Genomic DNA, 23,872 nt, shown 5'->3' on the forward strand with positions numbered 1-23,872 from the left:
TCACGAAAGCTATAAGCTGCGTTATTCCTCTTGCTTTTTTTTTGTATACTTTGTTTAATGTAACAGATTCATGACATTTAGGAAAGAACTATACTGCGTATGACAATGGGACTTCCTAAAATCCCACGGCGGCTGTGAGGAGATGAGTCCTTGAGCATTAAATATGGACAGAGGGTGTGCAGGAGGAAATAGACAGGGGGAGCACTGTGTCATGCTCTCCCGGAGCATCTCCCCCAGTTCAGTGGAGTGAGAAACAAAAAGCTCCGTCTCCTTGAGCAAAATGTGGGCTTATGTAACCTGATTTGACCTGCTCGTTTTGTGACGGAGCTGTCTTCAGATACTGTATGAGAATCTGACACAGCGCCTCCGGTTCTCTTTCAAACACGATACCCTCTCGGTTCTCTCATCTCCATAGCGACACAACTATTTGCTCAGGATAACAGATGTACTTACCCAGTAGAGATGCACTGATAATGGCAGCGATTAATATCAGTAATATGGACAGAGACTCATTCTAAATTCATTTTTGGAGTTACCTTCTTTTGTTTGCTTTTTTTTCTATTTATTTTCATGAATATATTACATTACATTTCATTTAGCTGACGCTTTTATCCAAAGCGACTTACAATAAGTGCATTCAGCCATGAGGGTACAAACGCAGAACAACAAGAATCAAGAAAGTACAATTTTCTTCAAGAAAGCCAAACTACAAAGTGCTATAAGTAAGTGCCATGTAAGTGCTACTAAATTGTTAGTTTAAACTTGTATTCAAGGTATAGTCGGAAGAGGTGTGTTTTTAAAAGTTAGCAATATACTCACATATAGATCCACATATAGGTCAACTTAATTTATAGTAGAGTATATATTGAAAAAAATGATTCATCCATAAGTCAGTCACTTGATGCACTGCAAAATGAAAATGGTTGTATCAACTTAAAAGTTGACTGTATGTTGAAACTAACACAATTGCTAACTTCGTATTTGACATAACTTAAATCAGTTTTGTGTTACTGAGTGTTTTTTTTAAGTTGGTTTGCATTAATTTACAAAAACAAACAAAAATGAAACATGATAAACATAATAATAAAAAGAAAGACCAACTCATTCACTGGTTGACCATGCAAACAGCCAGATTTGATGACAGAAAAAAAAAACATACACTGAAATAGATAGATAAATAATTAATGGGTAAAGACATAGTTTCTGATGATTCACCATAACTTCTTGCAAGAGGAGATGGTGATTAATATTACTGCTGTAGACAGAGACGTATCTAATAATGTATTCCATAAGTATACTCAGATATGGATTTTCATAGGTTATTAATATATAGATATAGATATAAAGAGAGGGAGAGAGAGAGAGAGAGAGAGAGAGAGAGAGAGAGAGAGAGAGAGAGAGAACATTTATAACTAAACTACGTTGTATAAAAATGCATTTTCTAATCTTTTATTTGAACTCTCTATAAACTTACTGTAATTTGAGACAGAATATTGATGGGTATGCATTGATGGGTATGCATTAATGTACAATTGTAAAACTAGAAATCTTAATACCATCAGCAAAAATTGACCTTATACGAACAAAGTAATCTGTCTATGGATTGTACAGTAAAACGCTGCAGGTTCCATAAACTTAAGAAATACCTTTGCCACAAAGATGTGGGCTCCAGCTATAAACCATGAACCATCAACTTTAACCTACTCCTTTTTATCTCCTTTTCATGGTGCGTGGAATTGTGCAAAGGCTCTGGAATAAGGCAGACGAAATAGCTTGAGACAGACTGAGAGTGAGGAGGCACCAATGTACGACAGGAGGAGGGAACAGAGAGGAGAGAGGGCGGGTACGCGGTGGTGGTTGCTCTCTGCAGTACAGATCTGCTGAGAGCGCCAGAGCAGAGCTTCTCCACAGACCACAGCCGCAGGGCTCCCACTGCAGAGAACAGGAGGACATATACATGCTGGGAGGAAGGGAACTGATACCTCTCAAGACTACAAGAGAGAAGAAGAGACAAAGAGCAGGCGAAGAAAAGGTTGATCAGAAGAAAAACACCAGAGGAGGAGGAGGAGAGAAAGAAGTGGACGAGGTTTTACTGCTTGTTTCTTGGACATTCAATAATTTATCGTCTGACTCATTTTGCTTTGTGGAACACAACTTTGCTTTTTTTTTTTTTTGTTTGACGTACAGGACGGTATTTTTCCTCCAACCTCTCCAACTATCTGACTCCTTTTGGGCAGTTTCAGCAATACCTGCTTCTAAACTTCACCAATGTGCCTGTGATTTTGTTTCTTTGGGCGTGCGAGCATCTTATTCTGACTGAGTGAGAGAAACAAGTGACTTCACAGGTAGATGTGGAAGTGAATACACACTGTTTTGTTTTTCATCTCCAGTTGAAAGCTTCACTTTGATCAACTATCTCAATTCTTTTTCATCTTCACCTTCATCATGACGTATGTCACAAAAACTACTGAGACGGACTCCTCTTTGCTTTAAGGATTTTGCTCCACACTATAGCAACTTTACATCCTGAAGGAGCATCTGCAAATTCAACCCTTTTTTTTTTTTTTTTTTTTTAATACACTGGAGGAAGCATTTTTTTCTGTGGTGAAGCCTTGGCCCCATCTGCCCCATCGGCCTCTACCTCAGGATGGCTGGCTGTACCAGACGCTGCAGGCAGGGGGTGCTCAAGTTAATCCAGTCCCTGCAGAGATTGGTCTCAGGCACCCTCACAAAAGGTACTGTGGCTTTTTACCCTGACACCCTTTCACTCAGATCTTCATTTACACACTTCCCATCTTGTGATTTGATACAATATAGTGATGTGAGAGGACTACAGCTAACCTTAAATGAATTATTAGTCTCTGCTGGTACAATCTACTGGTGTTGTCATACAGCGCAAAAAACTGTAGGTCACTGGTGCAGCCGAGTGGACAAGGTCAGGACTCAATGAAGAAAATGTTGTAAAGTTTCCTTTGAGATTCTGCTGCACGTCGACATGTTTGCATCACTTCATTTCTGCAGATTTAGCTGATCTCCTGTTCTACCACATATCAACAGTGTTTTCACGGATTCAGACCTTGTGACTGGGAAAGTCACTGAAGTTCAGCTTGACACAACTATTGCTGTGATACAGTGTGTTATAATGCTGGGAAGAAGATGGATTAACTGTGGCCCAGACTTATAATGGGTCAGGGTTGTGGTTATTAGGATTGCTGACCGTGCAGGCCATAGGGTCAGCAACAACTCTCACATTGATCGGTTGTGAGAGGGCCAAACTGTGCCAAGAAAATATTTCCCGTCATCACCACCAACAGCTAGGTTGGGTCCGTGGATTCCTGCCGTTGATGCCAAATTCCTTACAGGTTCACAAGGATTGCAGACTTGGATTTTGGCTGAGAGAGAATAACTGCACATGCTTTTTTAAATTGTGAGTCAGTCTCCGTTTTTTAAAGCATCAAAGAAATAATTCAAACTAAAGTTATTGGAAAATGAGCCCTTGAACTAACATCAGTGTGATAAAAACAACCTAAAATGACAGAAACCGTTGTCTGGGAAATTGTATTTGCGGTGGCACTGCAGCCAGAAAGTGGTGCCGACCAAAGACTGTATACAGAGGGACGGCACGACAGCTCCCCAAAAGTGAAGCCAAAGCATCACTTGCCCCCTGGTGGCCGGCTTGAGTATAGGTCATAAACCCCGCCTCCTCCATGTTAGTGGATGGGGCATGGGCCAAAGTGAAATGTCAAAGTAATTTTTCACAAAGCTGGTAATTTAAGGCCGCTCTTATCACAATGATGTTTGTTTAAGTGTTAATTGTTCCATTAAGTTTGGTTTTAATTAGTTATTTGATGCTTATAATATGGGCTGAAACATCAAGGATTCACGATTGGTCAAGCAAGAGCATGGGCGGGGCCTCGATGCCGCATCTTCATCCCCTGATCACTACTGCACAGACTGTCTCTAAATGACTTCCTATACGAGGAAACTGTATTTACAGTTCTGGTACAAACAAACTCGCATCTAACGCATCAACCTCTTAGTTTTGGGGGGGGGGGGGGGGGGGGGAGTTGCTTTATGCAGTAAGTTCTCGCAATTCATCAGGTCATGTACTGTCACATTTAAGATCTGGATGATAAGGACATGTCTGCATCATTTGTATGCATCTCTTAAACATCATTTGTGTCACACTCTCAGCCTCTCATCAGGTTCACTATGTTTGTGTTAATGGCCTGAAGCCCGACGTTCTCCTCTTGACCTCTTCACCCTGTGGTTGAAAGTCTCTTTTCACCTGAGCAGCAAAAGAATAACTGCTGAGTCAGAGTGCAGCTGAGTGTCAGTCTCGACTGATAAAACACTGTCACAGGCAGAAACCCCATCATGTCTTAAAATGTGAAAATGTACCCACACACATACACACACACACACACACACACACACACACACACACACACACACACACACACACTGTTCCAATACACATAGTCACCAGTTGCTTACTTCACATTCAGAAACATTTGGATCATGTCACTATATAGCTGCAAATCATTCAGCATCATTTGCAGTCATATCCACTGCCAGGAACTGATTTATTACAGGGCAGAGCAGCCTAAGCAGAGAGGCGGGCAAACCACCTTCAACAGAGAAAACAGCCAGGAAAACACATACAACCAGGGCCGTCACATTGTTTATTCAAAGGCAGTTAGGTAAGGTGGGCAGGGAGGTGTCAGGTCCTGTTCCATTGGTGAATGAGGAGGAAGTGAAGGGAAAAGGCAGGCAGGTGAGGCGGTGGAAAGCAGGCAGGCAAAACGCTACAGGCTTAAAAGACAGTATATTACATTGCAAAAATCCTGCAGAGGTTAACTGAGAACTTAAATACACGATTCAAGAGGTCTACTCTAATGAGGTGAGCACATGATCTGGCCAGGAGTGGATGTAAGGGGCAGGGTTTAAATACACTGCAGGGTAGATTGTAGATGAGAAGCAGGTGCACGGCAAGGAGGAGGAGGAGGAGGTGGAGGGGCTTAACCAGGTAATGAGGAGGCAGGACTGGAGACTGATCAGCTACGAGGTTGCCACCATGGCCGTAACATTATTTCCAGTGTAGCAAGCAATTTTGAAGAAGAAAGCTGAACCTGTTTTATTTTTAATGATCATATTCATGCATTGCCTAGTTCCTGTCAAAAACATGAAACGTGAATGCAACTTGACAGGAGCAGCAATATCACCGCTTCACGGATGAAGTTTTCCCCCGTTTCATCTTCATACTGATGAAAGGACCAGACTCTCGGACAATTTACACCTTGTTGTGACTGTTAAAATCTATGTAACCTATAAGACACTTCTGGTAATTGTCCAGTATTTATATTCTATTGCGTCATATTTTTGCATCTGTTATTTAAAAGAATAAAAACAACAGAGAGGAAAGTGCGGTGAAAGCAGCTGAGAGTGAAACTACAGTAGACACTCTGAACTGGAGAAGTTGTCTACTGTGCTATTCTGAAAATAATGCCTCCTACTCATGGCTGCACGGGTTGACAATCTAGGTCATGCAACGCATCTGTAATGTCTAAAAAACCGAGGGACTGTGCGCCCGCCATCCTTTTATATTACAAATTATAACCTTTCTTTACTTACTGCAAGGTGACTCGTTCTCAATCACACGGACTAATTACCAAAGTAAAATTCCTTTAGAAGGAGAAAGAGGGAAACTGCTCTTCACCGTGACCTCTGCGTCTCTGACGTTATTTGTGGTTGGCTGCAGTTTTGTCCTCTGTGTTCTCAGAGGATGAGCAGTTTGTGAAATGAAGTGTGAATTTTTATTGAACGTCTGGTCTCTTCTCCCCCTAAATGTTTTTTGTGCTTTGCTGATCACAGTTCATGGGCCTGACCTTTTTTTACTTAAGGATAAGATGGATTTTGGCAGCACAGTGGCTGTATCTTTATTTAACACTATAATTAAATTTCACTGAGTTTATATCCTCTTGTCAAAATACCAAGTTAGAAATAGTGTAAAATGGGGCCCATTGACATTCTTTAAAGCTTTACAATTCATAACGTGAAAAGAAATGTGTATAGTTTTATAACAAAGCAAAAGTACACAGTGCAATGTACAGTTTGTGTTGCAAAGTGTGAATTGTGCTATTGTAGCTTCCTGTTGTAATGTATCTCTGATATATCTCAGATTACCTTGCTCAAGCTTTTATTTTTATTTCATTTAAAATGGATTGACACACAAACAGGAAAGCTTACAATGCATTAAATATAAAAGTCCAAAAAGGCCTCAAGAAGCAACCTGAAAAAAGTCTCTCTGACATAGACTCAATAAAACCTGAACATAAATTAAAGATATTATATAGATATACATAAGATAAAATATATTTATTTTAAGGCTTCTGTGTTTTATTGTGTCATAATGTACTCATGGCAGTGTGATTGTTTCCGTAAATGGAAAGAAACCCATTAAAAAAACTAGAATTCCATTTGAAAAGTAAACTAATATGACAATTAGATGCATAATGTGAGGATATAAAGGCTCAAATGATAATTTCTGTTCCCCATGAACATAAGAAGTTTGAGTTAAACAGCAGCTTATTAGAAAATCAATATTTACATCTGATGTTTTTTAACCAAATGTTCAGGCCTGCTGATTAATGATGAACGACCCTGAGTCTAATGTAAAACAAAACATATCCAGAGTTTCAGACCCAAATTCTATGATGTTCGATAGCTAGTTCACATGCTGAAAGATCTGGGAGTCACTGTGCATAATGCAAGCTTGCAAGTTCTTGTTTATGTTTGGATCATATAGATTGAGCCCTTAACCCGTGTTAAAAGTACATTTTTACTATGTTCTTAACCAGAAAAAAACACAAAACCTATGCTTGATTTATGCTATAAACACTCTTCTATTTAATTGCAATGGTCTTGTGAAGCAATATGCACCATGGACACTGTTATGTAATCGTTGGGCACATAAAAGACAGATTCAAACTAGAAGGGCTCTCAGTAGAGCAGAGTGTGTACCTCGGCCAAGGCCAAACAGTCCCCTGAAATTTAATCAAACTTCACCGAGATTCACACACTCATAGATATCAGTCACCTAAATGTGCAGGATTTTTTTCTGATGATCTGTGAATCATCCTTGAAGAAATTGGTGAAAATATCAAACAACAAAAAGCCCAATCTTGCAGATTTTCATGGAAATCTGTTTGGTAGTTTTTGCATAATTTTGCAGACAAACAAATCAACAAAACAACAGACAGGGGTGAAAACATCACCTCCTTGGCTGAGGTAACAACAGAATAGAAAAGAGTTGATCTCACACTGTAGCAGTAGAGTTTGAGACATGGCCTTTGTTCTCTCAGTGTGCAGTGGTTGCATTCCTGATAAAAAAAACTTTCTTTGCACCATTTAATCCCAATCGTGTCTCCGAGCATCATCTCTGCACATTGCAGCAGCTATTGTATATGCATGGAAGAAGACATGAAAATATGCACACACATTCAGTTTCGCACACGCGAGCTTTGTCAGGTAAGCCCCTCATCTCCAGCACCGATGTACCTGCAGTAGTTTGGTTTGTCGTGCACACTTGCCCGCACACACTTACAGTACATGCATGTACATGAAGCGTCAAACTATGCTTGTTAACCTTAAAAAGGCTCTTCTTACAAACTCTGCAACATGCACTGCATATGCATATCCTATTAGTCATTATTCTGTCCTTTACACTTCTGTTTCACATTGTTGCTTTGAGAAATAGAGTTTTGTTAGTGGAGAGAGATTCGTTATGATCTGTAAGAATGTAACCAACTGAGATGTAATGAGAAACCATTTTTTGTGGGGTTGTCTATGTTAAACGAGACGGATCCCGGTTCAAATCCCAGCTCGGCCGTGGTCGTTCTGTGGGAAGTTTGCATGTTTTCTCCGGATGCTCCGGCTTCCTCCCACAGTCAAACACATGCAGATTGTGGCCTGGTTGATCGGAGACTCTAAACTGTATGTTGGTGTAATGTGAGAGTGAATGATTATTTGCCCTGTGATACACTGGCGACCTGTTCAGGGTGTGTCCCACCTCTCCCCCAATGTCAGCTGAGATTGGCTCCTGCTACTCCCGCCCCTTCAAGGATATACAGTAGATAATGGAGGGAGGGATGGAGGGATTGATGGAGGGAGGGATGGACAATAGGACAAATTGAAAAAAGTGTTTCCCGGGACAACTGCAGCTTAACGTTTTAAACAAGGTTGTGACTGATGATTTGTCTGGCTGATAAGTTTTGAGGTAGATAGTGAAGTTTGGCTTAGATATAAGGACCGAGAGTAAAGAGTCCCCTCAAATACTGTATTTGATCCTTTGGGAGCAGGACTCAGATTTGAATGCTTTCACTCAAAACCCTGCGCTCACACTCAGGTTGCTCCTGCTTGAGCTTAGATTTGCTCTGATTGTGCTCAACCTGTGCACTTGCACTCAGATATTTCTCCGCTTTAGCAGATTTCCAGCTTCATCTGTGCATGTTTGAAACATCTGCTTTTGGATTTCTCTTCTGCATTTGGGTATTTTTCTTCTGTGCTCTGATTGTTTTGGTCAGAATGAGTTAGCATGTAGCGTTAACGTAGTGTAGACCAATGAAATGATCTAGAAGCTAGTTAAGCGTTTAACTAGGGCTGGGCGATATGCAAAAAATCTTATCACGTATCACATTTCAGTCGGTATCGATATATACCACGTAATAAATCAAATAGCTATTTCTGTCATTTCTGCTTCATTTGGTAAAAAAAGATTAGTGGTATTAATTGTCTTTGTGGCAACATGCTTTTGTCGGACTTTAAATAGCCACAGTATCTCCACACTACCCAATTCCTCAGACCCTTCTTCTCAACGATGACCTCGTCTCGGGCTGTGTCCGTTGGGTTGTCTTCTTCAGTTACGCTGTCGCCCAAGTTTTCGTTAACATTTCCTGTCATTTTCTCTTTTATCTCGCTCCCACTCCTGACATACTGGTGTGCATGGCTGCTGTAGCCCAAACATTAGCATGTGTGCTGCTGCTGGGTGCTGCTCCTACACTCTGTGCTGTGTCCGTCAACCTAACCTGAGGTGGCTGTAACTCTATTCCAGCCACATGACTGGTTCGGGGCGGCGCTGTTCTCATTATCATTGTCTGTTCGTGTTGTCTGTCCAAACATGGATGGAATTAATTCCTTCAACGTTGCATAGATCATGTCGAGGAAAAGTTATTTCGCGATAATTATCTTGATCATTTTATCGCCCAGCCCAGCCCTATGTTAAACTTTAAAATTGGGATTTGTCACCTTACCTTAATGTTTGTATGAACCAAAAGTTATTTCGCTCAATGCACCATCTTTCCTGTCGACTCATCGGAAACAGCAGGAGCGAAAGGTGAAGGCAGGAACCCAGTCATCCGGACTCGTGCTGCACCTGTCTCTCGCTATTACAAGTCACATGTGTCCTCTAAGTGCATAACCTTGCAGCAGGAGTCACAGCGTCCCACACTGCAGAGGCAGGTTCACAACTCAACTCCTGCACCACCACCATAAATTTACTGTTCTGACCGAAGCTAAGGCAGAATTTGTCCCTTGCGCTACGCTGCACTTGTGAACTGTCCTTCCCCCATCTCTCTCTCTCCCCTCCTTTCTTTCTGCAGCTGTAAAAGCAGCACAAGGAGCTGACAGTATGTGTCCCTGCTTTTAATTTTTTACATCGCCTCACTACACTCTTTTATGTAACCGCCTCCTTCAAGATTTATTTTTACCTCTTGCCTCCTGTCTCTCCCTGTGTCTTATTCCACACAGTAACTCTTTCCAGCCTCATTGTTTTACTGTCTGACACAGAATCCCCTGTTGATGCGGTACAGGTGAGGCTATTTGATGCAGTGGACACTGTGTTGACAGCTGAGTTGTGTGGTACTGAACTAAAGGTTCTGCCCAGATGTTAATTTTGTTGCACTTTGTTAATTTTCCCCCATGTTGTATTCAGTCCAGAGAAAAATGTGCTGTAAAGGCACAAACAGCTGGTTTATTAGTAAGACTATACTCTGCTGCCACCTGCTGTTCAAAGACTCACACTACAAGCTAATGATAAGGGAGTGAGAGCTGCATAAGTGCTCTGCAGCTTTGTCTGCACAGTAACTTCACAGTGTTTCCTCAGTTTGCTTACTCAGAACTTGCTTTATTTTCCCTCTGTGCTCCTGGCGTCTGTGGAAAAGCAGGGGGGGGGGGTTGTCCACAAACCAAAAGGTCGGTGGTTTGATCCCCTTCTCCTCCAGTCTGCATTGTATTGTTAAAAGCTTTCAGTGGTCGATAAGACTGAAAAGCAAAGTGCTATATAAATACTGTGCATTTATAATTTACCATTTAAACATAATCACATAGAGTCACTGGTATATTTTTTCTCAGAGAATATGTGTTGTTTTGAACATGTATGGGCAAACATTTGTAGACAGTGTGGGAGATAACAGCACATTTAATATTGAATATTGAATATTTTTATATTTTGATGTAACATATTTGGGTTATTTTTAATAAAGAAAACTATGTCAAATTTGAGTTTTATTTTAAACTATCCTATTAACATAATCCACTACTGATAGAAATGTATTTGTGACAGTACATATTAATTTGCTTATTTTTGTCCAACCAAAAATGTCTAAAATAGTAACAATAGAAAACAAGGACAAGTAGCCCTAGATGGTGACTTATTTATTTCTTTTATCTGTTAATTTGATATATTTATCTATTTGTGATGGTGGTGCAGTGGTTTGCACTGTCGCCTCACAAACAGATGTCTGAGTTTGAACCCTCGGCCCTCCATTTTCCTCCCACAGTCCAAAGACAAGCAGATTACATTATTTGGACATTCAAGGTCACGTTTATTACTGAGCTGCATGGACCCAAATGCAAACAAAACCGGGAAGTGCAGGAAACATATTTAATCAAAACAATGCAGACTTACAGTCAGTACACAGGCCAAATGGAACGCAGAAAATCCAAGAAGGTTAAACACTGGTAAGAAAATAGGTCATCTGACAAAGGAGACTAAATACACAGTTAGAGATAAGCAGGCACAGGTGAAACACGCTAGAGAGGAGGCGGGGAAACCAGACAAAGACAGGAAAAAAAGGCAAATAATTTCAAAGTAAGACAGGAACAAATAAAATCAAAAACCACATAACTGAAAAACAATTGTTAAGACTATAAATACAGAAATTAGTCTAAAGATAAGTTAATCAAAAGTTCACAAAAGTCTTAAAAAGTCATATACTGGAACAATCTAGGCCCTTTGTTGCTTGTAGCTGTCAGTGTGAATTGTTGTATGTCAGCCTTGTGATACGCTGGCGACCTGGACAAATGATACAGATGGGTGCATTCATTTATTAGTTTTTTTAATGTTGATAGTAGCTTCAGTGATTCATCTATGACTTTCACTTATATGTTAAAACTAAGTGAGACAACTTTACAGGTAAAACCAGACTTGTCCCATGTCAGGGACCACATGTTGGAGAGAGATATAACATTTTCTAAACATGTAGCCTTCCGAGTTGATTCATCCTGCTGCCTCTCTCCCTCTCGTTCCATCTCTCCTAATGCAAATAGTTCTCATATGGAGTGTGCGGATGTTAGAGAAATGTCAAGGTGAAGAAGAGAGGTGTAGAGACCTAATGAATCTAATGCAAACTCTTGTATAAACCAAGAAACAATGCTCAGCCCTGAAAGAGCCAGCTCCTGTCAGAGAGGAAGGAGAGATCCTTTTCACTTTACTTCAAATTATAAACCTTTACTTCTTGAATATTTTCATCTTATTGAAAGAATGGTTTCAGTCAGGTGTTCTCTGACTTGGTGGTGGAGGAAGTACTCAAACATTTTACTGAAGTAAATAAAAAATGTATTCAGATAAAAGTGCCACATTACCTTTTCTACTCGAGTAGAAGTAACTACTTGCTTGTAAATATATATTTTTAGAATTAAAAGTACTTGCTGAGCGTAGCCTATTCCCTAATGTCTGCATGTACTACATCATCTTGGCTGAGTCTCCTCCAAAAGGGGTTTCCTCAGTGATGCTGCTGCACGTGTGTTTTGCTCTCATTGAAGTGAGTGGGGTCTAATTTAACAAAATGCAAAACAAATATAAAAAACAACGTAGATGTAAAGTAATGATTTATAAAAATGTAGCGGCCTGTAAGTACAGATATTTGTTGCTATATGTAGTGGAGTGAAGGTAAAAAATGAAAATCTATCTACCTAAGTAAAGAAAAGATACAAGAAAAATATACTTTAGTACAGTAACAAAATAAATGTACTACATCCCATCACAGATTTTTTTCACCTTTCAAATGAATGAAAGATGATCAAAGATGCAGGAGAGTGAAAGGATGTAAGAAATCCAGATGTCAGTGAAAAAGAAAGTCGTGCAGCACGTCTGACACACTCTGGACTTGTCTGATGGGAGCTGACGTGTGAAGCTCAAGCGCTTGGGACAAGAAAATGAAGGGATTATGATGTCAGATTGCAGCGCGGTGTCCTTGATGCATGTCACAGTGCAGAGTGATACGGCGCAGGAAGGCAGTTCCAGATGGCACACATCTGTCACATCTGGGATTACGTGGGGTTTCTTATTTGAATCCTGTGTGCGTGTATGTGTCTGTGTGTGTTTGTGTGTGTGTGAGTGTATATTTCTGTCATAGGGAGACAAATTTCCCCATGAGGTCCACTGGTCCTGACATGATCTGTGTTTATGCTGGAAAAGACTTAACAGGACATTACATTGATTTCATGGAGACTAACTAACCTTAATCATTCTGGCATAACCATTTAACCTAAACATAACCCTAAACCTTAACTTAACCTGAAACTAAAACTTACTTAAACTAAACATGTCTTTACCTTGAAATGTAATGATTTACATTATGAGGACTTATTCTCTCCCTATTCAAACAGCATTCATTAGGCTTAACTATGAGGTAATAAATATTCAATTAATGAATGACTACAGAGTTCAAGCTCTTAAACCCATGATGTAACAAATCTTATGTCGGATTTTTCTTTACTGTACTGTTATGCCACTCTACTCCTTTGACACGGCTGCTCTTGTAACCGCTCATGCTAAGGGGTTGAACGCAATTTTTAAGCAACAAGAAAGCTGAAACAGCATTTTTGTTTTTTAAAAGGCAGCGCATAAATGTTTTAAACCAAGAGAGGAGCCGTCACTTACACACATATAGACGGACGGAGCGATGCAGAGAGAGCATTTACATTTCTGGTCTGCAGCCAGTGGCATACTTAAAAAGACATCCCCATCTTCTTTGTGTTCCACTCCATGCACCTCACACAGACCATAGCGATTACTTTTATAGGAGCATCCCAGACACATTTTATCATCAGCTTCTGTTTACAGCTGTGAGTAATATTGTTTAAGCAGAAAACAACACTTATAAACACTTACCTCGGTTTCCAACAGCCCTGTCTGATTCTTACTCCTGAGCACTCGCAGGGTAATAAACATTAGCCGCTCCCACTGCTTTCCTTCCCCCAATGCACACAGTCGCACCATGAATATTCAGTGACACATAATGTTCTTGTTGCTACCACAGTAATTCTCCATTGGCCACATTAAGAGAGATGGTAGTAAAGATCGAGAGCACACACACACACACACACACACACACACACACACACACACACACACACACACACACACACACACACACACACACACACACACACACACAAGTGGGCAGCCTAAACATATATCTACATGCTCATTATGGTACAGACCATGCTTGACAAGGCAGAGGACTAAATTGAAATGGTAATGGACTAAAGGCATCATTAACACATTGTGCCGGGTGTGTGTACTTGTATTGGTGGAAGTGAAAAGACAAGTCATGATTAGGAGCAGAATATAAGGAAGAAAGGTTGAATTGTGGAGCACTGAGAAGCTTTAAATGAATATCCTCTATCTGCTACCATTCACCTGTCACTGTTGTTATTACTGAATTAGTTACCAGCACTCCCCCATAACACGAGGGCATGAGCAGGAAGGGAGCTAGAAAGAGGGGGGGGAAAGGCTGACAGATGAGTAGAGTGAGGCACAGAAGAGAGGGAGTGGCGCAGAAAGGCAGGAGCAGCTCGTGTGTTTGGAGAGAGAGATCAGAAACCAAGAGGATCAGCTCAAAGACGAGAAGCGTCCTCCAGTGGAAGATCTGAAGCCAGTGAGGAGATACAACCGGGGCAAAGCCCCTTTAAGATACAGAGCGGCGGAGGCAGATGAAGACAGGACGACAACAGGACAACTAAATCCTGAAAAAAACAGCGGACTGTTACTCTCTGGGTTGTTTGACCAGGGCTGGTTTCCACGGTGACAACATGGGTGCAGTGGTGGGCACTTTGACCATGCAAACCAAGCAGAGGACATCGTCCAGAGGTACGTCAACACTGGTCAGAGAGAGATGGAGAGAAGACAAAAGAGCCACAGAAAGACAGATTCAACTGAGAGAAAGAGAAAGAAAAAAGAAAGAAAGAAAACAGTCTCAACATAATAATTAAGACCAATTGATGTGTGTTTTTCCTGTGTCTTTTTTTGAAAAAAACAAAACATTTACATGCATGTAACCAGTTGATACCAAACTGTATGTAAATGTAAAGTGCTGTAACCAACAGCATCAATGCAACATTTTATATCTAAAGTATGAAAAACACATCCTTTTTCACGATCACAAACATCTCCTCAAGGGAAGAAGCAGCAGGATTGTGATGAAGAGATTCAAGTCGTCCACTGACACTGAGCTGGGAGGTAGAGCGTGTGCTGTGGGCATGATGGAGAGATTACAGTGTGCCACGGAGTAGGATGTCCTTGAGAACCACAGCAAAATCACTGACCCTGACTCTATCATTATGGGTGTGTGTGTGTGTGCGTGTGTGTGCGTGTGTCTGTGTGTGTCTGTGTGTGTGTGTGTTGTTTGCATGCGTGGGTGGGTGCCTTATGGACGTGAGTGGCGAGTGAGCGAACGAATGAGAAACGGGACGCGAACGGAGGGGTCCAGGCGAGAGCGTGCAAATTAACACGCAGCTCACATATCATACCTCCCTGGCCTTATGCTTGAGGAGCCTGTTGTCATGGAGACTGGGTTGTCGGGGGTTGCATGATAGGAGAGTGTGAACAATACTCAGCCAGGATGAATGATGAATTTACAGCAGCGTGAGATAGAGATAAAATAGATGAGGCAGCAAACAAAGCAATTACTCTCTGACACCGTTGCAAGGGGAGGCCGATGCTTTGTGTTTGTTTTTACTCGTCCTTGCTCTGATAAAAGCGTCTCGAAAAGCTACCGGGGGAAAAAAAGATGCGCAGGGGTCAACTTGTTTCTTTTTTTATCTCCATTAATGTTTGTGTTACGGTGCCAAGCGTGGAGAGGTATATGGCAAGATTCCCAGGAATAAAAATAAGTACGGCAGCGCAGGAAAGTGGTTAGAAGGGTAGATCAAAGCCTGATACAAGTAACAACGTGTCTGTTAGATTTAAAATATTATACTGCAAACCCTTATGTGAAGAACAAGCCTTAATCCTTTTTTTAAATGAAAAGATTTCTATCTGGAGGGCTTGCTGTGTGTGTCATTGGCCACCTGTACAGCCATTTCAGCGGATATGTCACCAGGTGAAGACTGCGGCTTGAGAATCACAACACAAGTTTGAATGTCACAGAATAAAGTCCCTGCCATGAGCTCAGGGAATATGTGACCTACATCTTTTGATGCCTTTAATATGCAGGGATGCTTATGTTTCTTATGTGTCTTGTGTTTTGGGTTGGAAGTTGCGATCATGTCTCTCGTAAACCTTGAGAGTTTGGGGGGCGGCCTGACATGATTTATGGTGACCTACACTGTTCTCTGTTCCCTCCCATTTCCTATAAACACTGAAATGCATCTATTGTACTTCAGGGTTTTGGGTTTGACTGCACGTTGGACCAAGATTCTTCACTGCCGACAGATCTATGTTGAAGTAAATCGAGTACATTTTATTTATTCACCACTGAGCACTAATTAGAGATTCGGCCATCTTTCATTAAACATCTGCACTGAAGATATTGGGCAATATAAGTTAGTAAAATTTGACATAGAAACGTCATCATTAAAGATCATTAAAGCCGTTACTGAGCTTTAATCATGCTTGAAGGTGGAGTTTGTTTCCTTATGACAGCGTCAGACCAGCTGTTCCCCCATTTGCAGTGTATCTGCTCAGCTAAGCAGGGAAGCTACAAGGTGTCACTTCACTATACAGTGAGTGTAAGGTCAATCTTAATTAACTCTCAACAAGAAAGCAGATAAGAGCCCAGTACTTCAAGGTGAGGTAGCAAATACATCTTTGACTGCATGGACACCAATATTCGACTATTGACCCTATTCTGAATAAGACATTATTTTGATTAGGGTGTTTACATAAGTTGCTTCTAGCATTGTGCGACTCTGACTCCCGTCATTGTGTCCACTATGTCATTACGTCCGTCAACATTCCCCAGGTTTTAAACCGCCAGCCTGAAATAGTTTAATGTAAGATGCCATCCCTTTTTATCTTTTAATCTTTTAATCTTTATAACACCCAGGACATGTGTCATCAAGCAGTTGGTAGCTGCTGTATGTTGATGTCGCAAAATGCAGTGAAAACTCCAATAGGACCTTCTTATACAATTAAGACGTATATATGTCTAAGGTAGGAGTGTTCCACATCTTATTTTGATAATTGCTTATTCCAAGTATGAGCTTATTTGGGTTAAGGCGATCAGAAAATGCTGTTTACATGGCAGTGTCTTATTCAGTCTTAATCAGGTTCTTTTTTAAAGCTGAATTTTGCACCAACAAAGTTGTGTTGATGCAAGTTGGCGTCCACTACCACCCATTTTGTTAACTTCCCTCATGTCTGTGCTGTTCTGAAAACCAACATGTCGATAACAGTCGGAAAACACCTTGGCTCTGGCGTTGCTCGGGGCGGGCCCTCGCGGCCGCACACCAGATGAGCGCGCTGAATCCAATCTGTTCCAGGAGCGGTTGGGCCCGCGGCGCTGGTGTTTTGTTGTTTCGCCAGAGCTATAACAGAGCTGTGGAAAAGCAGCACCTGACACACTCCTCTCATTATCTCCTTCATGTCATGGTGTGACACTTCCCTTCTGGCTCGTGTTGATGAGTGTTTGTGTGCAGAGCAGCTGTTGCGCCATTCACATCAGGACTCCTGCCTTCAACACTGGAGAGAATCTGTATCGTCCCTTAGTTTTGATTTGGTAATCAGAATGAACTGGTGGGATCCAAAGCTTGTTGCCAATAGGGTATCAAATAAACCACGAATTCTTGTTTTTCACTTAATCCCACATAATATCCTATTTTCTCCAGACATATTGCAATCTATTTCTGTCCTATGTTGTTCTCCTCTCTTTTTTCTTCCCACTCTGTCACCTCCATATCTCACTCCTCCTCTGATCAACACCTCTGCCTCTTTCTTTTTCTCACCTCCATTTGATTTCGTCTGTTTCTGATCACACTGCTGCGTTTGGAGGAAAGCAAAGCGTTCCGGGCACAAAGAATACACAGCACCTTTGTTTTTTGTTGTTTTCAGTCATGTGATGATGTTTTTATTCCCAGGGCCAAAAATAAATGTAGGAATTGTGTTTGACACCTTTTTTTCCCCCCTCCTCGTCGAGTTCACCTAATTTACTTACCACTGCTCTCATTTATCATGTCTACCTATCTCCATGACAACAACCGTCAAGGAGATTGCACCAGGAGCTCAGAGGAAGATGGAGGAGGGATTGAGAGAAAGCAATTGACGTATGATCAGATGTTAAGTGTCAGTAAGCACTGTATTGAAAACAACATATCTCTATATCTGTTGGGATTTACTAATATTTTGATTAAAACGGCTGCTAAGGAATCTGTCTGTTTGGGTATTAACATACATTTGGAAGATATTAAATGATGTCATTATTTCTAAATAAGCATAAAGCTGCAGCTTCAGAGAGAACACACATTGTTGAGACCAACTTACATGGATTGAATCTGAAACGTAATAAACAACAAACAGGATGCAAATAATGATGGATTCAAAAACAACAGCTTTTTATAAACAGTCGATGTGTGGTTTATATACAAGTTTGAATGATTTACAACTGGTGTTTATTACTTGTCAGCTATTTCAGAGGTCTGTTAACCAACCAACACAAACATCAGACCCAAATTCACAACTTTTCAAAATAAAAGCTATGTAATTCAGCAGAGTATACAGCATTGTCGCGACAAAACAAATGCTGAACTTTCACTTTGAAGACAAATTGCCAAACAGAAAGTGAATCTATGAATGTTGCTGCCATGACGCAGATCAGTGCTTGTGGTATGTCAGTGTCAGTATGATGTTGTGAAATATAAAAAATGAAATCATCTAAATCTGGTGGGTCAGATATATTGACCTATTTTGCAGAATGTGGGCACACTGCCCTGACCCCAGTCACTGCTCTCGAGCTTTGGTCACCTGTTTAATCACATTTTATTTAAATTGAACGCATCACTTGCCAAAATTCAAAATTGCACTTCCAATGACCACAACCACACATGTTAAGTGTGAAGCTGATAAGATGAACGGTTCACGAGATACACATCCCACATAGAGACGTTTGTGGAATTAGTTGTATGGATAGTATCTGTCTACAGTCAAGTTTTTTTATATATGTGGAATATATCTATAATTATTCTAATTATGTCAAATTATCTCTAAATAATGGTAAAGCTATAGAGCAGCTTCAGAGAGAACAAAGCTGTGCTTCTGATACTTGAGACCAATGTGCATGGATTGAATGTTGAACAGTCAAAGTAATTATTCCCCCACAAGGAAACAAATGAATCTAATTGCATCTTACTGTACAGAAATGATTGTTGCATTAGGTTCCGGCTGCATCAGGGTTCTGGGAACTGCTAAAGAGCGGATGATGGATCCAAAATTCAGATTAAGATCGTCTCTGGCAGGTGATGCATGATTCAGGGGACAGTTTCAGTGTCAAGGATTAATCCTGACACCTGAATGAGTCATCGCCGACATCCAACTGGCAGGATTATTACATTATATTTAATCTGCAGCTTTTCGTTTTTTTACTTTTTAAGGTTGACTGAGCCGCGGCCATGCGGACACAGCTGGCCTTGCATGCGTGTGAACGTCTGTCAAGTCATCGATGCTTCGCTGGTCAGCTGGGACAGTGGAATTAATGGGGTTTTGATTTATTGTAAGAATTCGTCCAAGGATAAATCATAGTATATCATTTGTTCTCCAGGAGAAGAAGATATATTGCTTATATATCTCAGGGCCCAGTTCGGATTTAAAAGCGACCGCAGACCAAGTGTAAATCTGCAGCTCTGCCTCACCAATATAAGAGTTGACACTTTCATTTCATTTCTTCATCATCTGCGGCCTGTGTGAGCACAACTAAGTGTTTTCCAGCGAGCGTCATTTGGCTGTTTCCTCATGTTTGTGAACTTAGTTGTGTGTGTGTGTGTGTGTGTGTGTGTGTGTGTGTGTGTGTGTGTGTGTGTGTGTGTGTGTGTGTGTGTGTGTCTGTGTGTCTGTGTGTGTGTGTGTCTGTGTGTGGACTGTGTGCACGCAGCCGGATGTCAGTGATTTTTAGTGCTGCCCTGCAGCTGGAGACAGTCACAGTGACGAAACCTTGCCCACAGCACAACCATGACTCTTCACATCATTAACCATCATCTCTCTCCACAGCGCCCGACACTTAGCACTGTGTTGCCATTAATAAAGCCCCTCAACTCCTAAGGGGGGGGGGGGGGGGGGGGGGGGGGGGGGAATCTATTTGTCGAGCACACGCACTTCCTCTCGATTCCACTTCTGTCTCCCTATCTACCTTTTTTGGATTCTCTTAATCCTCTGCCGCTTCACTCGCCTGTGTTTCTGCTGCCTAATCAGTTTCTTGATACATGTTTCCTGCCGAGTTAACATTTTTTTAGCTTTGCTGAGTTTTCACTTTCCTGCTTATTACAGTTTTTAAAGGTTGGGAAGAGCACATGTTTAACTAAGATTAAAGATGTTGTGACATGTTTCTAAGTTATTAATATCTCCTGCTATTTCTATTTCGCCCTCTCTCTCCTCTGTAGATAGCATCGATGATGAGCTGGAGATGACGATGGTGTCTCACAGGCCAGAGGGTCTCGAGCAACTGGAGGCCCAGACCAACTTCTCCAAACAGGAGCTGCAGATCCTCTATCGTGGATTCAAGAATGTAATCACACACTCTCGGATTTGATTATGAGATTATGTTTGAGATTACACACAACACACAGTAAATAGTGGAGAATATATATATATATATATATATATATATACTTTTAATCAAAGTAACATTTTTTAGACAAATAAAAAAAAGTCAAGGGATCATCAAAGTCATAGAGATTAATCCTCTGTGCCCCAAGAATATCTGTATCAAAGTTAATGGCAAAACATATAATAGTTACAACCCTGTGGTATTAAATGAAAAGTCTGGTTATAACAAAGGTCATTGAGATTCATCCTCTAGCAACCATTAATGTCTGTACATCATTGTAATCCAGCTAATACTTCAATCTAAACCAAGACAAACTATCCACAAAGCATTATTCGCCTCATATGACTGAAAATTCAGCATCAACATTTCTTACCTTAAATTGTAGCTGATGTATCTCTTTCACGTTCTAGCGAGGAGAGAACCAAGATTCGGATGCAGAAGCAGGTTAGGGTTAAAATAACAGAGAGTTCAGCACACAAGAATCTGTCCAGCAGAGCAGAAGTATCCAAAACAACTGGCTAAAGACAAAAGGTCTCTGGAATTAAAGGTTTCCCACGTAGGCGGTAAACTAAAAGGATGCTGGAATGTAGTACTTCAAGTTACAAGACTAACTGCCAACACAAGAGGGAAACACAGAGACTAAATACTGAAGTAAGAGACAATGAGACAAAGGTGTGACACATTAGGCTGCAGGCATAGGAAGCAGGACACAAGTGAAAGACCAGAGGAGAGTTACAAAATACAGCAAACGAGCCAACAAACGAGGAATGAGAAGAAAGCATCTTAACTTAGCTCAAGGGAGAAAACAACCAAGACGCAAATCCAAAAAAACGAACTCAAGGAAAACAAAGTAAAAGTCCATAAACACAAAAAGCTATGTCTCATTTTGAAAACCTCTTCAAATGTCCCCAACAAATGTGTCCATCTATCCCCGAGAAACAAAGGCTCCAACGGGCGGATCCTTCCTGGCCCGACATATCCCAGGATTCATTGCATGTCAGTGACGACAAATTTTTAAAAAAATGAAAAGAGCGCCAGCAAAAGCCTAGATGTCCGATGCTTGAGTATCACGCTTCAGCTCAACTCAAAAGTTAAAGATGAACAAGTTTAAAAAAACAAGGAGTATTCAAACTTTCTCGGTGTGTCTAATGTCTGCTCAGTTGCTAAGGAACAGTGACAAGGGCAGGACATTTCAGTTTGGCCTTCGCGGTCTATCCCTCCCACGACTGAAGGACGCAGCCCCTGAATTGAGACACAGCAGAAGAGTCCGACTAAATATCCAATGTCAGAATAAAAAAACATGCTATGAATGGACACCAGAACTATTTATCTTTTGCAGCAGCTAAAAAAGGTTAATTTGTGTCAGAGTAACATTAAAAGGTAGTAGTCCAGTGCTGGCTAAAGGGTCAAGTCACTTGGACTAAATAATTGTGGTATACTAACAAACAGAAAAAAAGTATAAAAGTCACTGAACAATCATTTTATCTTCTCCTCCACAGGAATGTCCGAGTGGAATGGTGAACGAGGAGACATTTAAACACATTTATGCACAGTTCTTCCCTCATGGAGGTAAAGTCCGATGCTCTTTATCTTTCATTGCTCTGTGAAGCTTTTTGAGAACAGAAAACCTCACACGTTTATGTTTCTTGTGGCTTTCAGACGCAAGCATGTATGCACATTATCTTTTCAATGCATTCGACACTACAAACAATGGCTCCATTAAATTTAAGGTAAGAAAAATGTGTTACCGTACGTCCGTGTGCTGTGATGTTTTGAGAAGCTGGTTCCATTCCGTTCCTCTGTCCTTTTCTGTCGCTGCCAGGACTTTGTAATGGGCTTGTCTATACTGCTGCGGGGGACTCTGAGGGAAAAGCTGGAGTGGACGTTTCACCTGTATGACATTAACAAAGATGGATACATAAACAGAGAGGTGAGACCGCGTTGTCACAGCTTATGCAGGGTTTCGTCTCTGTGTCCCACACCGTTATGTCAACCATTCTGCTTTTCTTTCAGGAGATGACTGAGATCGTGAGGGCCATTTATAACATGATGGGAAAGTACACCTACCCTGCACTAAAAGGGGATGTCCCACAGCAGCACGTGGACGCCTTCTTTCAGGTTCAAAATAAAGTTCATCTTTGAAATATCATATATTTGTGAACAGTGACAGGTTATTGTCTCTCATCACACTCCAGTACCTTCTGTTATGAACCTGTCTGCCTTTATTGAGACACTTTGCCTGGTTCTTAGATAAAGCTTATGAAGTTTTATGTCATTATTATTCCGTAGTGTTTCGTTTGTGTAGCAAAATGACACACTGCCACAACAGCAGAAATACAACTTATTGAATTTACGTTTGGAGAAGATTCACATTTTGTTCTGTCACATTGTTTTTCCAGAAAATGGACAAAAACAAAGATGGAGTGGTGACTTTAGAGGAGTTCGTTATAGTCTGTCAGGAGGTACGTATTGTCCTTCATCTGTGATTCCCTTCATTTCCTATGTAACAACAAGGAAAACACTATTTAACCATGTGCTGCCAACTTTACAGAGTCAATCTTTAGTTACACTGAGGACTGTTCCCAGTACTACTCATTTGTTATGTAAAAAAAACATCACATCTAATAGACGTTCATTCTTGATCTTTGAGAAAAAGTATATGTGACAAAATAGTCTACTAAACTCAAACATTCACTTCCCGGCTTTTGGAGCTGTCGAGCACATGTCATTGTCTTCATTAAGTGAATGGATCACACAGTACTTCCACTCATTTCAAATTGGAATTGAATGCACATTTACATTATAAAAACATTATGTACATGATAAAAATGTTGTAATATGTTTAAAATGTATATAATTATACAGTTCAAAAAACATTTAACTCACACACAATTAGCAACTAGTATTCAGCCCTGACTTTTATTGCATTATATATTTCTTTATTGTTATAATGTCATCGTAATTTGTGTTATTATTTTACTACTGTCTATTTCTATTGTAAATATTATTACTGCCTTATTCTATATTACTGTATAGACCATGTTCAATATGTATAACTGGTGGGACAACAAATCCTGTTGCATCTTTAATCTTGAATATATCATGTTCATATTTGCAAGTTTAAATGAAGGTCAAATGACGTGATACATCAACGAAAATGGACTTAAACATTAAAACATTAACACCTCCAGACACACTCCTGTCCGGGTAAAGAGAAATGAATCATTTTGTTGAATATATTTAAATCCGCTGTCTTTGTGCAGTATTGCAGTGTCAAAAGTGCAGTGTGAGTCAATCCCATCATTCTGTCATGATGACTCGTCTTCACTCTCTGCAGGATGAGACCATGATGAGATCCATGCAGCTGTTTGAGAACGTGATGTAAGCCGAGGCGATGGGAGACGCAGACGTGGCCAACGAAAAGGGCTCGGTGCGAGTGCGTGTGTGGATGCATATGTGCAATGCATCCGGTCCCTCCTCCTCTCCCCCCAACTCATCCGGCTGTCGTCTGGATACACACAGCCAGGGAAAAACCTTGCACAGACATGAATAAA

The 23,872-nt window shown here is 40.8% G+C and overlaps 1 protein-coding gene across 3 annotated transcripts; it reads left to right on the top strand.

Moving 5' to 3' along the window:
* Positions 1-1,852: 1,852 nt before the first annotated feature.
* kcnip1b (Kv channel interacting protein 1 b) lies at positions 1,853-23,736 on the top strand. 3 transcript variants are annotated; one of them, XM_034606980.1, is made up of 9 exons: positions 1,853-2,086; positions 2,188-2,735; positions 20,152-20,276; positions 21,818-21,887; positions 21,978-22,048; positions 22,141-22,248; positions 22,332-22,436; positions 22,718-22,780; positions 23,656-23,736. In XM_034606980.1, the coding sequence occupies exons 2-9, from the start codon at positions 2,648-2,650 to the stop codon at positions 23,701-23,703; spliced, it is 678 nt and encodes a 225-aa protein (XP_034462871.1). In that variant the 5' UTR covers positions 1,853-2,086; positions 2,188-2,647; the 3' UTR covers positions 23,704-23,736. The 3 variants fall into 3 exon arrangements, with proteins under 3 accessions (XP_034462871.1, XP_034462870.1, XP_034462872.1); XM_034606979.1 differs by having other exon boundaries at positions 1,853-2,735; XM_034606981.1 differs by lacking the exons at positions 1,853-2,086; positions 2,188-2,735 and adding an exon at positions 14,086-14,434.
* The last annotated feature ends 136 nt before the right edge of the window (positions 23,737-23,872 follow it).

Source organism: Hippoglossus hippoglossus, chromosome 14 (genome assembly GCF_009819705.1).
Source record: "Hippoglossus hippoglossus isolate fHipHip1 chromosome 14, fHipHip1.pri, whole genome shotgun sequence".
NCBI lineage: Eukaryota > Metazoa > Chordata > Actinopteri > Pleuronectiformes > Pleuronectidae > Hippoglossus > Hippoglossus hippoglossus.

Excerpts from the sequence above, each read along its gene's own strand:
- kcnip1b (XM_034606979.1), top strand. The coding sequence starts at position 2,648 with ATGGCTGGCTGTACCAGACGCTGCAGGCAGGGGGTGCTCAAGTTAATC. Across the intron at positions 21,888-21,977 it reads ACAGTTCTTCCCTCATGGAG|ACGCAAGCATGTATGCACAT; the intron begins GTAAAGTCCGAT and ends TGTGGCTTTCAG. Across the intron at positions 22,049-22,140 it reads ATGGCTCCATTAAATTTAAG|GACTTTGTAATGGGCTTGTC; the intron begins GTAAGAAAAATG and ends TGTCGCTGCCAG.